The sequence below is a fragment of the Azolla caroliniana genome, unplaced genomic scaffold, assembly GCF_043228905.1.
Source record: "Azolla caroliniana isolate FFs.n. ecotype wild unplaced genomic scaffold, voAzoCaro1.0.p SCAF_14, whole genome shotgun sequence".
NCBI lineage: Eukaryota > Viridiplantae > Streptophyta > Polypodiopsida > Salviniales > Salviniaceae > Azolla > Azolla caroliniana.
This window is the reverse complement of record NW_028230449.1, coordinates 2,756,656-2,772,285: the sequence shown is the minus strand read 5'-3', so window position 1 is coordinate 2,772,285 and position 15,630 is coordinate 2,756,656. Positions and strand designations below refer to the sequence as shown.

Sequence of the window (15,630 nt, the reverse complement as noted above, 5' to 3'; positions counted from 1 at the left end):
ACATTATTTTAAAGACGCATATTATTACTTAAAATTTATACCAAGCTCTAGAGGATTGTTGAAAAATAACGATTTTCCATATTTTAATTACTATAAAGGCCAGCATTAAATTTTAAATGTACAATTACAATACCACCAAATTGTAGTGCCCCAAGTTCATGTTTTTATTCTACACAAAAGACACCATCCTTTTACTGTAAGATGAGGAACAGCATGTTCAGAGAAAGAAGCATACAAATTATATAAGATTTTTGGGGACCCCACATACAAATTATGTGAGATTTTCCAAGACAAAAGTGAGTTGGGTCGAGGTGCACAAAAGCACGTGATACTAAACACAAATCGTGAAATTTCGGTGATCCAATCAATAAATCTAACATAAATGGCAGGTAGCACTATACTGACCTAAATTTCAGATGTACTCACAGGAAATAATGTAACATTTGGCTGCTCCATAAACAAAGATAGGTGAAGGAAATGCTTTGGCAACCTTAATCTCGACACATCTGTATGCGCAAAACCCATTGATCAGTCAGATTTACAATAAACTCCAAGACAATCAAAGTCCCTTAAATCCTCATGAGGACTATGTGCCTTCACTGTTATGGTATTTCTTAGGTTAATACCATAAACTAGTGGAGAGTAAAAACCTATACAAAGGAATCGAGGGGAATCTACATGAGTAATGTACTCTGAAAATTCTAAATTCTACACACTGACATAATTACACTATTGAGTGTATCAACCGAAGCCATTGGTAAGAGAATTCTTTGAGTACATTTAAGTGCCACAAGATATTATTATTATTAATAATAATACTCCATGTTGCATGCAAGGTTCCATAGAGAACGATTTCGCGAGGTGGCGAGGGCAACTATTCCTCCTCGCTAGGTAAGGTCTTATACAAAGGAGGGCTTTAGATCTGCCCCTTTCTGTTTCTTTTTTGTGGATGGAAATGGAAGAAATAGAAATCATTCCTCGTTAATAGTTGAGGTCCAAATTCCATCCTCCACAATTCTCAACCTCTCCCCTGTATTGCACAGATCCAAGATGAACCGCACTGCAGACAACAGTTCTCGCAACACTTCTCATGTTAAGTCAATGAGTTATCTCCATATATAACCCCAGTTTGAATCAAGATAAAGGGTTTGATGCAACAGCCACTTGGGGAGTGCAGCTTATTTCCTCTCTGTTAGCATCTGGGAAAAATGTAACGAATAGGATGTCAAGATTTGTACCAAAAAAATGTCACAAGTATTAAGCACAACATTGACTGAAAAGCTTCTAACATATGGGCTTCATACCACAGTTCAGCATTAAGCTTGGATTTTAAATATTGATAATAATAACAAAAAGCTTCAGCAAACAAACTCCTGATATATATGAGCTTTATGCTTGGATCTTCAATTTTAATGTTAACACCCCCAATAAATCCACAAGATCAATCAAAAAGGGAGATAAACATCACTTACCAGAAAGTTGCTGCTGCTCCACCGACTTTATAGTAGCTGGTTGTAAATACTGTGAGGAGCTAGTATGTGGGCTAACTTGTCCTGAAACTGCAGAATGTGCTGTTGTCATTATTTCAGGCAAACTAGTCGTAATAGGAATTTGACCTACAGAACCATATACAGCTTTTGATGGATTTGCTCTCAAATTAGACCCTTTGAATTGATCACCGCCATCCAAGGTCATGTCATTGTTCACATTTGCCGTACTCGTTGATCCTATTGTTGAATTTGAGGTATTAAGAGACAACCCACTATTCCCTCCCCTAGGTTGTGATGATGACGAAGGTTGACTTTGGTGCTGAAGATGTAAAATATGAGAATCCTGCCGTAACTGTGGTGATTGGCCATGTTGATTAGATAAATTTGCTGATGAATGTGGCTGATAATGATATTGATGTTGAAGCTGCTGAGGTGGTTGCTGTGATGGTGAATTAGCAGATGATTGCATATACTGTTGATGCTGCTGTTGAGATTGTTGCTGTGAAGGTGAATTAGCTGCTGATTGCACATACTGTTGAGACTGTATCTGTGACGGTGAATTAGCTGATGATTGCATATACTGTTGATGCTGTTGAGACTGTTGCTGTGATGGTGATGGTTGCATATACTGTTGTCGGTGCTGTTGGGACTGTTGCTGTGATGATGATACCGATGATTGCATATACTGTTGTTGATGCTGCTGCTGGACAAAATGTGGTGGCCTATATGCCGATTGCTGCTGTAATGTTTGTTTGTACTGCTGACCTTCTTGTGACTGTGGTTGAACATACACTTGACTTTTGCTTGCCATTCTTGGCTGCTGAGATGGACTAAGATTCTGCTGTTGTGAAAACTGAGGCATATTCAGACCAGCTTGATTCTTCTGCTGGGGTGTTGAGGTTGTAGGCATGGCTTTCGAAGGTATACTTTGCCCAGAAGAACCAACTACAGAAGCTGCGGAAGCTCCACTTGCAGATAATTTCTTTGCATTGGCTGCTGATTTAGCCACAGAACTCATCCCTTTCCCATTTGATGGGCTTTTCGACGCTGACACTACATTAGATTTAGAAATAGACACTAAATGCGGAGTGCCCATGGGTAGAGTTCCAGATGGCATTGCAGGTCCTGAAACTGCTGAAGGCATCATTTTCAGTGGCGTGGAAAGCAGGCCTTGAGGCTGATTAGCACGAACCTGCTGCTGCCCCCCTTGGCTTTTAACTGTGGAGGAAGCTGGAGATGCCTGTTGGGTTGGAGCTAGCCTTTGGCCATTTTTCATCGTACCCCCATGGCTCTGCTTTGAAGCTTGTTGGCTCGATGACGGTACTATTTGTGGAGAAGAAAATGGGAGTACTGTACCACCCGCAAACTTCCCAAGGTTTCCATGTACAGCCTTATCCATATATCCAGTAGTTAGATTCTGAGTAGAAGGCATTGTTGGTGGACCCAAGTTGGTTGGTGAAGAAGCCTTTGTTCGAGGTGTAGGTTGCTTTGATTGCTGACTCTGCAAGAGAGGTGCTTGTTGTCCACCCATCCCAACAGAGGATGTTGACTTCGCATTCCGAGTATCTTGAAGCATTGCTGAGGTTGGAGGTCGCCCTACGTTACTGCTATTCATTCGACTTGTTGAGCCAGTTGGCGACCCTTGCATAGCAGGAGAAGAAACCTCCATTTCTACTCTTGAAATATGTGAAAGACTTCCATGTTGTTTCCCAGATACTTTTTTATCATCATTCTGTTCTCTTCCTTTCACCATGTAAGCATCCTCATTGGTAGTGGGGCCTTTCAAGTTGGTCCTTTGGTATTGGGTGTTGTGATTTCCATAACTTTGTTGTTGCTGGGCATGAATCCTCGGGGTTTCCACAGTTCCTGGCATTAATCCATGTGAAGTCGTCATAGGAGCTACAGGCACATGTCCTAACGTTCCATTTGTTCCTCTACTTGCACCAGAGATGGTAATGGCAGGATAACCTTGAGAAGGTTGATTAATCTGAAGCCCAGATCCTGATCCAGCATTTGTCTGCATATAGTGTTGCTGCTGCATAGACAATCCCTGACCTTGGCTATGAAATTGAACCTGCTGCTGAGGCTTGCTATTCTGCTTTATAACACCTGAACTTGCCATCAACGATACATCCTGTTCATGAGAATGCATGGTAGGCATATTTGATGCAGTCGCAGGACTCATATTAAGATTAGGTAGGTTATTAGGGCCTGGATCAGATATGCCCCTTTGCATCGCAGATAACCTGCTGTCTGCAGTTGAGTGAGCTTCAACACTCATAGTGCTCTCTCTCTCTCCCAAATGTGGAGGAGTGCCCACATGGCCATGTTGCTGTGGAAATTGTGAAGGTGACTGAGGAGCAAGTTGAAGCTGCAGTTGTTGTTGTTGCTGTTGCGTCGATGTAGATTGTGGTTGTAATGTGCCCATCCCCTGCTGTTGCTTAAGCCCACTTGCCGCTTGGATTTGCGGAAGAGATGGCATCATATGTGGAGGAAAAAAAGGACCATTGAAGAACTGGGCGGCCTACAAAATCGTGCAAAGTTATATATATCATACATATATGCAAACAATGCTTAAAATGTGATATTTAGTATGCATGTAAGTATATATTACAAATCTGTTAAGATTTATTATCCAACCATCGAGATGCGAGAAAATGTGACCGAGGTCATCAGTAACAAATCTTTTACCTGACCAGGTGGCCCAGTGAAAGGGAAAGGAAAAGATGCAAAGCCATTTTGATGCATCATAGCCTGAAGATACTGGTGAGCATGTGCAGCCATCACGTTGCCAGCACTTGAGCTATTCCCATTATCAATGTTCCCAGTGGAATGAACAGATGCAGAAACAGCTGATGTTGCACCTGTGCCATTGCTTCCTGACATTCCTGGGGTTGTACTAGATTGTGAAATTGCATATCCATATGTAGGTGCAGACTGCAAAAAGTATGAAGTTAGGAATCTACATCGCATGTGACACAATTAGACCCATCCATGATCCAACACCAGTATGTTCAATGTAGTATCTTTATGAAAAATGCGTTTTCTACCAGACATTAGTTCTATGTCTGCAGCACAGCATTGTCTATAAACTGTGAAATGCAATTTATGTAACTCTATATTTCTTTTTTCAATTAAAACAACTTCTTGATGAAAAACAATAATGAAGTTAGAGAGTAGAAGAAAATGCACCTGTTGAGTTGATCGGCCAACATCGACATATGGTCCTAGTTTTTCATTATCATGGGCATTTACAGGTGGAATGTTGAGATTGTATGGGGCTCTGCAGAGAGCTGCTGACCACATAGAATGTCGAGAGACTTGTTGTGCATGGTAGATGAAACGTGCAACATAAACATGAGTAGCACATCGCTTCATCCTTGGAATTGGCGGAAGGATTCCAGTATGGGGTAGCTACAATACACCCAAAAAGGAAGAAAAGGTTTGAATATCCCCTCAATTTTTCAGGCATATCAGATATCAAATTGAAAACACACACATAAAGACAGCATTTCTACTCCCCAAACACATGAAAATCAGGAGATACTGCAATATATCTAACAGAATTAACACGACATGAAATTTGAAACATGTAATGACTTTGTCTACCTGCATTGTAGGATGATTTGGATGTGTCGGATGTGATGTCTTCACAGCTTCATTTGGAATTGGTATAGGAGAGCCTGCAGCCCAAGCGGTAGCTCCTGGCCCATAATATCTACAATATAATGAAGTCAATATAGATAGAGGTATGGATTACATGTACTCTATATATCACCATGCGTAAACTAAACTTTGACGATCAAAGAATGAAAGCATACCCCATTTGAGGCATGCCACCTATCCAGCCGAGTGTTGCAGCATTGCTGCTGATGGTAGCTGATGGAGCTGCTGATGGAGCCGATGATGCAAACGATGAGGATACAGCATTATCTGAATTAGAAATTGAAACATTTTCCTATGAATCCACAAACTTATACCAGACAAATACATCTTTACTTAGTGACAAAGCTCATAACACTAATAAGCATACATATTGACGCGTCTAAAGTCTACAATATTGTCATGCCATGTGTTTAGATCTCAAAAACTTCCATCAATATATAAGGGTGTCATCATCCATATGCTAGATCTCAAAAGCATCTATAATAAACATAAGGTCTAAGACTTGCAATATCCTTACAACATATGTTTACAAGGTTCAAAAGGCTTGGGAGATGCAATAATCTACCTGTATCATCTTTGGGATACTTGAGATTTGCTCTAGAAGACAATGTGTTCTCTTCTTTTATCCCTTTCATAACTTGGGTAGCTCGTATGTCAGTTTCTTGACGGTCACATGTTTGAACTGTTGATTCCAAATGATTCCTTTCGTCACACCGTTCTTTACGAGATACAAGAGTGTTATCTGTATCTTTTACAATTTCTTTGGGAGGCGCCTCCCTGCTACGAATAGCTGTCTCTATATTCTGATTCATCGAATGAATCTGCAATTATTATCATAAACAGCAAAAAAGTTCATTTCCTGTGTAAAAATGCCAAAGAATATTAGTATCTAAAACACAATATGATCTAAACTTACTCGAGTTTCATTGTTGGATGATAGCTTTACCATAGGTGCACCACGTGTATCATCATCATCTACTGAAATCTTCTGTTTTGATTCAGAGCATGAAAAGGTAAAACAGCTGAACATGCAACAAAATTGACTTACAGTAAAAAATAGTGCAATGTATTCTCACCATTAAATCAATCTTTGGTTTCAAAACTTCCACAGTGTTATCAGGAATGGTATCAGCAGGCCTGTACACACGACCAGAGCAATGTAAAAAACCGCTATAGGAAAAACAAACTCCTCTTTTCAGGCTGATAGAAGTGGAGGTCACATACCTATTGGAAAGATCTGGCTTAATAAGAGGGTTAATCTCTGCAGTCTCAGTTTGCTTGACATTTGATAAGATTTTGATTGTGTCAGAACAAACAGATTGTTGATCACCTGTCTCTACATTACTTTCAGCAACTTCTCTTGGAGTTACTTTAGGCTCATTTTGGTCCATGCCTTCGTGCTCTGATCTTATATCTTCATTATTGGGCAAATGAGATCGCATCGAATGCATGCTATCCTTGCCTTTTGGCAAGTCAGATGAAACGCTTGCAGCATCTGTGGAAACAATCTGTGATCTCTCCACCGAAGGTTCTTGCTTAGTTTTGCCAATTGATGGGCTCACAGTGGTTGGAACAGATGATCGTGCAGGAGTTGAAAGCTTTCCTTCTTCTTGCTTCATCACCACCCGAGGTCGTTTTCTTCTTGGAGCTATACCCATATTAAACAACCATTTAGAGATGGCATAGAACCCCTTAATAATAGAATAGATCATTTAACTATAGAAATAAAAACAAAATAAACCAATGGTTTTCTATATTTATGTCCCTAAGTTTTCATTATCTCCCCAAATTCCCCTGATTAACCCCAAAAAGAAAAGGGGGATAAATTAACTACATACTAGCCTGAAAAATAGAACATAAAATTGAGACGAATTTGATGAATTGACCATATAAATACTAAAAGATCACATCTAAACTGGTCAAGTGGGAGTTAACTGAGGGCGCACAGGGAATGGGCATTTGTGGAAATAAAGCTAACCACAGGTATTTCAGAGTTCATAACACTAGGAAGAACCCATACCTTCTGCAGTCGGTTTAGCTGAATCTCTGGCATGGCCATTGGAGGCATTGCCTAATCCAGAGGAGGAATTGTGTGCTATGGCAGTAGATGTTGGAGTAACCTCAGCAGGAGAAACTGATTTTTCTTCCTCCTCGTGTTTAGCCTCCAGCTTTGGCTCTATTATACCTGTGTGTGAAGGTGTGCTCCTAGCAAGCACAAAAAGTGCTTCGGCAACCTCTGCCTCTTGGTCGGATATGGTCGATGACTCAGACACCTAGGTATAAGAAAAGAATGAAAGTTTTGAAAATCCTTGGTTCTTCTTGTTGGTAACTTTAAGATGATGGGTTGGTTTTGGTAATTTTGATGATTATAGATACATCATGTATTCATATTTATTTCATCAAGTACAAATAGATAGGTATTGGTATATGGGTAATTTTCCCATTATATCTACAATAACATATAGATAGTGGTATATTAATGATTTTCCCATACATACATACATACATATATATACTGTCAAACAATGTATCATAAATGCATGAAATTTATTAAATTCTTGGTTTTTCTTTCAGTGAACCTGGTAGCAACTCTTAAGACCATAGACCAGAAAAGCATGGAACTGTTTTGGGACACTTGAGCCCAATAGCAACTCTTAAAACCATGTATCATTAAATCATGAAATATTTTGGGACTTTTGTGTTCTCTTTCGGTGAAATCAAATAGCAACTTGTAGGAATAAGTGTCATTTTATTATACCTTCGGAAGCTTCGCTGCACGGAACTTTGGCGTCACAGGCCTCTGCAAGGATCAAAAAACCACAGGATAAATTCAGCGATACAAAAAGTGTGCCATGACCATATATGAAGATTATATAAAAGCAACCACTTAAACATGATTGCCGAAAAGTGGCACTTAATTCCTGAGTTTTTTTACCAGTCTTTTCCCAACTTTATGAAGGAAAGACGGGGAGGAGCTCCCGTTTAAGAATGCCTGCGTGGGCCCTGGTGATTTACTCCGCGTGACTTCGATTACAACAGATTCCTGCTGCCTTCTTGATACAGCTGTAGAGATAAATAATCAGAAAACGTCAGTAAGTCCATGTTTATCAATCTCCATGATTATCAAAAATGCCTTATTGTTTTGGAATCCTTGTCATTTACTAGTCTCATGGAGAAATCTTGCTTTTTTCATCAAAAGCCTCACTAATAGCTTGCCATCCTCATCAAAAAATCTAGCAGATTTCATCATCCCCTTACATGAAAATCTTGAGCTTGATGACATGGAGGACCGTGCTTTGCGAGGAACAGCAGGAATATCCATCACAATTTCATCTTCCTGCTTAATTGGAAAAGTACAGATGGGTTAAGTATAATATATATACATATAAAAAGACCCAATATACTACTTTAATAAAGACCCATACATACATAATCCTTATACTTAAGCCATTAGATCAATCTTATTAGAATACGGTAAAATACCTTTGGATGAGTTCTAGGCCTAACTGGCCTTCTGAGTATCGGCGGGGGTGGGGGTGGAGGTTCATCATCATCATCGTCATCATCATCATCAGAAGCTACCATTTCTATGTCTTCTGCCTCTTCAGGTTCAGCTTCTGCTTCTTCTTCTTCCTCCTCCTCCTCCTCCTCTTCCTCCTCTTCTTCTGCTGCCATGAGGCGGCAGGAAGAATGTGATTCTTGTGGTAAAGCTTGCCGCCTCCTCTTGTTCCGAGAAGAAGAAGAAGAAGAATTTGGCGCAGAAACATGGATTGTGGTTAGCCTTTCTTTCCTCGACCTTTCCCAGCCTCTCTGTTCGGCTAAATCATCTATCCTTTCTTCGTCATCTATACAAAATGAGATGGCAAATTAAAAACGAAGAACCAGGTAAACCACCATTAGCACTACTACAGAAAAAGCCATCCCCAGATAGAGAGAGAGAGAGAGAGAGAGAGAGAAATAGAGAGAGGCTTTGCCTAAAGTGAAAGACACAAGAGGAGGAGGAATTGAACTAGTTATAGAAATAACAGCTCTTGAAGAGCGAAAGAGAGAGAGGACGACATTTTGAGAAGGAATCCATCTCCTTCACCATCACCAAAACTATCACCATTGTAAAAATGGTTCTATCAGAGAGACAAGAAAGAGAGCAAGAAGCCATTTGAAGGATGAAGCAACCTTCGGCGAAATGCACACATGGAAAGAAGTGAAGTTCTGCTAACCAAACCCAACTCTGCATTGAAATAAGATGAAGACACAGAAACAGACACCATAGAATCCATATTACCATCTTCACCTTGGAACTCCATAGCCTTCTGATCTACATGCTAAAGAAGTAGTAAGAGAGAGAGAGAGAGATAGAGATAGGTGAGGAGGAGGAGGAGGAGGAGGAGGAGGAGGAAGACATATCCACAAATGGACCAGAAGAAGAAAGAAGAGATTCTTGGACGCAGAATTTCCACAGATCTTGTGAAAGAAGAGAGAAATTCTACCCGATGCGTCCTTATTATTACTGTTGTTGTTCCTCTGCCTGCGAGATGAAGAAGAAGGAGAAGAGATCATCATCATCCCGACCCCTGCTACAGATGATGACGATGACGATGTCATCCTCCGGCTTTCCCTGTTCCGCTCCATCTATGGAGAAACACAAAAAAAAGAAGGAAGAGAGAAAGAAACTGGAAGCAGAAACGGCCTGTCAATTAACCTGCGGTGAGGGAAACCGGGCTATGGCGGAGACAGGAGATTGAGAAGACCATGGCAGAGAAACGGAGCCAAAGATGCGAGAGGGAGAGGGAGAGATGGAGGGGAAAGGAGGGAAGTGTGAAGTGGAAGTGGAGATAAGAGGAGAGGCGGGGGGGGGGGGGGGGGGGGGTTGTGGAGTTGAAGCACGATTGAATCTTTGTGAAGCTCCCTGGCTATGGCGGGTTTCTGCTATGAGCAGAGAAGAAGGAGGGAGGAAGGAGGGGGGGGGTGTTGGATTTTAAGGCATGATTGAAGCTCTGTGGCTATGAAGGAACTAAGAAAAAGAGAAGGAAGAAGAGAAGAGGTGGGAGGGAGGGGGGGATATGGATTCAAGCAAAGAAGTGGAAGGGGAGGGAGAGCTTTTGAGAAAGCTTTTTTTCTTTTTCTCTGTTGTTGTGGCTATGGCAGATTTGTGAAGCTGCCTACTCACAGAGGAAGAGGTGGGGGGGGGGGGGTGTAGGAGAGGATTTAAGGAAGATAAATGAAGCTTTCTGGCTATGGCGGGGGATCAGAGAAACAGAGACAGAAGAAGAAGAAGACAGAAGACAGAAGAAGAAGAAGAAGAAGAAGAAGAAGAGAAAGAGAGAAAGAGAAAGAAAGGAAGAAGAACCTAAAGCTTGATGGAGGCGGATGTCGGAGATATCCTGAGGCGTGGACGGCCCAGATCTTCCGCCCTGCCCCCCGACGCCACATCTCCACCGTCCGTTCTCTCGCCTCTACCCTCTCCTTGCCCCCCCCCCTTTGCTCTCGGCCACGTCACCGTGTGTCCACGTCGGACGTCTCCCCCGCCGCTCCTCATTGGCCAAGATCCCTGCCACGTCGGCTGGGCCCCGTCCACGCTGGCAGCCCCTCCCAGCACTTTCCACGTCACCCCCCCCCCCTTCCTTCCTTCTCTTGACCCTCATCTCCTGCTAATAGAAGCCAACATACGAGAGATGGCCGACCGCCCGCCCGCCCGGACATTATCTCGTGATCATCTCCGGCCGGCTGCCCGGACATCATCACGAGATAATGTCCGGACATATCATGCAACAATGCCAAGCGCCCCGTCCAAGCACCTGGGGGGGTCACCTCCGCAAAATCATCTCATCTTCAGTCCGTCCAGTCCGAAGCTCGAACCGCCAGAAGAAATAGAGAGAGAGAGTGTGTGTGTGTGTGCCAGGATCGGATCAAGGGATCCGTCCGGAAAATATCCTAATCCCATCTGGCTGTCCGATCCGACTCCCATAGCTTTTACGGTAGTAAATCCGAGGCTCCTAGGGGAGGGGCCCTGGGCTGCACACAAGCACGTGGCATGACCCCCAATCACTGGAAAAGAAGAAGAAGAAGAAGAAATACGAGAAAATGAAAGAACATTGTTGCCTTTACCATTTCTCATTCATCTACGGACAAAAAAAAACATCGCACTTGTATATACATATATATATATATATATAAACGTATCGAGCATCAAAGTTTAAAAGGAACTCTTATGTGTTTGGTTTTTCCCCCTCTTAGCTTCGATTTTCTTCCATTCCTCCGTTGTTTGATTCTCCTTTTGCCCCATTCCATTTCCGATTTCTTTCTTAAAGTGTCCTCTTGTTATAAATGATAACCTACTGAAGTATGTATGTATATTTATATATTTATATATTTACACACACACACACACAAGCAATTTTGTGACAACAAACAAAAAAGTAAGTGCTTACTTTTTTCCTCCCTCCATATGTAAGTTTCTTGTTATACCAATGCATAGTCAAAAGATACATACCTACATATATGTATGTATTATGTATATATATTATATATATGAATCATGATATATCCTTCAAAGTTTAAATACGACTTTTTGCTCAAACTCTTTCTGACATGTTATTATTCCAAATCCCATGTGTGTTTCTTGACAACATTCGGAAAGACCGTCAAGTTTTAAATTGCGGTGAACACCCTATGGCAACCTTTCCTTCATTTTTGTTATTTATGCCTGATGAGTCCTTAGGTAAGCTACTTGGCTACCAACTCTTAATAATTGCACTCCTCCTTAGTGCATCATGTTATGTTTGTAAATTCGCACATGTTTGCTACAACATACATTGCTTGCCCATTGTAACTTGAGAGCTCATCTAAGGTAAGGTATTATGTTATAGGCCAAAGGTCGGGCATTCAAATCCTCTTAATTGTATGCCTATTCATCATGACATGCACCACTTCACTTGCCACTACATATGCCATATTGATGTAACAAACTAATGACTTTATGCTATGGTCTCTTCCACACAATTAGCACATCCATGAACTCTTTCCCTCCCTCACTCAAATTGGAAAAAAAAAAAATTGTTTAGGAAGAGAACATCTATGAACAAGAGAATCTATATTGATTTCAAAAACTCCACTAGATATAGATTCAATTTTAGTGAGAACTCATAAGGAGCTTTCTAATTGCTAACACTTGCAAGGGGGGCCATAAGTTTTCAATCTCAATGTGACAACTTCCCAGACCATCGATAAACAACAATGCTCGCATCCTCGACCATCAACAAGTAACATGGAGCATTGTAGGCTCGCGATGGAAAATGGCATATTAAAAGTTCAACGGATAACGAATGCCTCAAAATAGTAATCACAGTGTGAACAACATGGTTAACACAATGTGAAGACAACCAAGGTACTTGCATTTGAAGATGAATGGGCAGATTTCTATTGCCTATATGCATCAAAACAAAAAAAAGGAAATGTATAGAGTGAGTCATGATGTAAGTGAGATAAACCATGCATGTATGATAAGGTCATGGGTTGATGTATGTGTGATTTGTCTATCCTCTATCACTTAACTTCATGCCTACCAAAGAATGTGGAGAATGTAAATGCACAAGAATCGAAGGAAACAAGTACAATGATTCGTGAACATTGTTATCTATGGGGTTACGCAGAAGTTAGAAACGCCTACATTCCTTGGAATTGTTATTGAATAGTCTCGTACTTTGACAATATCCAAAATCAATGCTTATGATGCATACAAAGTTGGCAAAAGGTGGTCCTCACTAGGCAAAGAGACCTATTATATGCAATACGGCCAATGAAACAAAACGAATGGTGTTTATTGTGGACAATAATAAGATCCCCATCAAACTATACACTACGTTTTTCATACGCTTACATGGCAAATGCTCATCTCAAGTGATAGAAGAAGAAAATAAAAATTTTAAGGATTTCCTAGAAGGCGGTGCATGAGGAGGAAGCAAGGTCCTTCAACATGTAGGGAAATGTGACCTATGATTATGTTTTTGGAAATGCGATGGATATCCATGGAATGTAGCCATTTGGCAAAGATGAGTTAACCAATCAATAGAATATTATATACCTTTTCTTGAAAATTGGGAGCATGATGCTCAAGGGAATAATGTATGGCTAAATGTAATGCACATCCATTGGACCACAAATTCAAAGACAAGAAGAGGACAAGGTAGGGTAGCACGTTTGATTAGAAGGGATTGGAATCTTACATTACAATAAAATTGGTTTCTTCTCTTAACAAGGAAACAACACTCATTAATGTATGCTAGAGCCTAGGAATTGGCCTTGGTTTTGTTTGAGCCGAACCGAACTATGGTTTGAGGGCTTTCATGGCGTTGCCATGGGAGTTTCAGTTTAGTTCAAGCTCCTAGTTATTTAGATTGTTCGGTTGGTCCAATGTTGTTTTGGTTTACGTAGTTTCAAAGAATTTTATGGTGCATTCTTAAATTTAATATTAAAAATAAAAAATGTGAATGCTTATTTGTCTTTTAGGTTAATTTTTTTTACCTTAAACAACGTTTGCAAATAGAGATGAGTGAGAGAGATGGAGAAAAGAGCACACAATACACCATAGAGGAAGGAGGAGAAGGACGAGGAGGAGAAGGAAGATATAAGAAGAAGGATGCAAGAAACACACAAAAAAATTCCGAGAAAAAACTACTTCCCATTAATTAGGTGAATCGCTCTAAGTATTTGTAGATACTCCACTATTTACGATTTGCTTTCATATATATTGGTTATCGTTGCATGACACCTTAGATAAAAAAAAAGGTGGGGCAATCGTTGTCCACATAACAACAAACGTTTGCTTGACCAAACCTGTTATTCTTCAACAAGCCTCAAGACACAATATTCTTCAAATGTATATGGTGCTTTGCCAAAATATAATTGACCTACTATCTAAGATATAATGTAGGTTTTCGATCACTTTGATGGTTGATCACACAACAATTTAATAGGGTTTTACTCGATGACGCTTTATTGGGTCTTTCATGCAACAACACGGTTTCAATGGTTTGACATAATGGTTCGGTTTGGCTCTAGATATGTCGTGAAAATTCGGTTTAGGTTCATGTTTGATATTAACAATTCAGCTTTAGGAGCTCCAAACCAAAATTGAACCAAACTAAAATGGGCCGATTGCTACTAGAGCCCATCCCTTTACCCACCCACTTTTCAGGTACATGGTTTTGGGAGGATAGTAGTTGGCTATGTATAAAATAAATTGTGGCTTTAAGTATTAAGCTTCGGTACAACACTCTACCTTCAACCACATTTGAGTTTCCTTCCACATATGTCAATCTAGTCCAATTTCTATACATATTCCTCTCATAGTCACAACATGCACTATCAAGTGAAATGTTCACTTAGTCAAATCTTGAACACCGAGGATGACTACTTAACTACACACATACTACATAAAAATCTTACATTATTTGATCTCCAAGGGCAATTATAAACTTGATCTACCTAAAATCCCTCCCACCTTGCATCCCTCACTCAACACTTTCGATACTGACCCATTAAATAAAACAACTCCAACCATATATCCACAATATAAGAACAATGGTTATATCCTCATTGCAATGGGGTTACACCCTTAATGATGTGTTACAACTCATAGCTAATTTTTACACAAATATGCCTTAGCTCCTCTCTAATTTGGCATGTCATCAACCTCTTTCTTTTTCCTCACCTTGCTCATTTTTTTATAGTTTTCCTCATGTGCTATGTTGACATAACGTTGATGGCCCAATGGAACCACGTTACAATTTGTGTTTGCAAGCACCATTGAGTCGTGTCGTAATCAAGCATTGTCTTTCTATGTTCATCCATTGGATTTTATAAGCTTGCTTCCATACATAAATTCATAACTTCCCATTGATGTGTTGGTGCTTGCTTTTGAGAACAAGGAGTTACTATATTTCTTATTGATGAGAACACAAAGAACAAACACTCCTCCTATGGTCAATTCTTTTCAAACTATTACATTTACAAACTTGAAATCGCAGGGGCTCTCAAATTCCACTTACCCTTTAGTAAACATCAAATGTTTCACTTCTTGATATTAGAAACTTATCATAGATTAAACTACTCAACAAATTTATATTCAATGACCTAATGAATCAATAATCATATGTTATATCATGCCAAAATTGGATTAAAAACACTATGGATTTCTACGTGCTTGCATTGCTTTCAAAACAAAGATTCCAATAATCACTATTGTTAGGAATATCTTTTCATTGACATTTATTCATATATTGTGATCCTTTATATAATCAAATATTAACTACTATTTTCAAAATCTGTTTTTATCTATATTATAGGATATTGCATTGCTTAATCTCCTAGGCTAATATTGGTTCAACCATATGATGTCTTGGACGATTCCATTGTCGTTCAAACCACACCACTTTTAGATATTTGGGGGTTGTGTCATAATTTGGATATGCGCAAA

At 40.1% G+C, this 15,630-nt stretch overlaps 1 protein-coding gene across 5 annotated transcripts; it reads right to left on the bottom strand.

Annotated features, from left to right (window-relative positions):
* Positions 1 to 400: 400 nt before the first annotated feature.
* Positions 401 to 9,858, bottom strand: LOC147855168 (uncharacterized). 5 transcript variants are annotated; one of them, XM_087330677.1, is made up of 16 exons: positions 9,644 to 9,858; positions 8,640 to 9,001; positions 8,415 to 8,493; positions 8,092 to 8,219; positions 7,915 to 7,956; positions 7,177 to 7,429; positions 6,381 to 6,804; positions 6,233 to 6,293; positions 6,073 to 6,144; positions 5,722 to 5,977; positions 5,312 to 5,423; positions 5,100 to 5,208; positions 4,683 to 4,904; positions 4,182 to 4,427; positions 1,473 to 4,014; positions 401 to 1,199 (listed from the first exon to the last, which is right to left on the bottom strand). In XM_087330677.1, the coding sequence occupies exons 1-16, from the start codon at positions 9,783 to 9,785 to the stop codon at positions 1,135 to 1,137; spliced, it is 5,115 nt and encodes a 1,704-aa protein (XP_087186803.1). In that variant the 5' UTR covers positions 9,786 to 9,858; the 3' UTR covers positions 401 to 1,134. The 5 variants fall into 5 exon arrangements, with proteins under 5 accessions (XP_087186803.1, XP_087186805.1, XP_087186807.1 ...); XM_087330679.1 differs by having other exon boundaries at positions 5,312 to 5,381; XM_087330681.1 differs by having other exon boundaries at positions 5,312 to 5,378.
* Positions 9,859 to 15,630: the final 5,772 nt, after the last annotated feature.

Bases quoted from the DNA above. Each gene is read 5' to 3' on its own strand.
- LOC147855168 (XM_087330677.1), bottom strand. From the start codon at position 9,785: ATGGAGCGGAACAGGGAAAGCCGGAGGATGACATCGTCATCGTCATCA. The intron at 8,220-8,414 runs GTAAGGGGATGA...TTATCTCTACAG, and splicing joins ATCAAGCTCAAGATTTTCAT to CTGTATCAAGAAGGCAGCAG. The intron at 6,805-7,176 runs GTATGGGTTCTT...ATATGGGTATAG, and splicing joins AGCTAAACCGACTGCAGAAG to CTCCAAGAAGAAAACGACCT.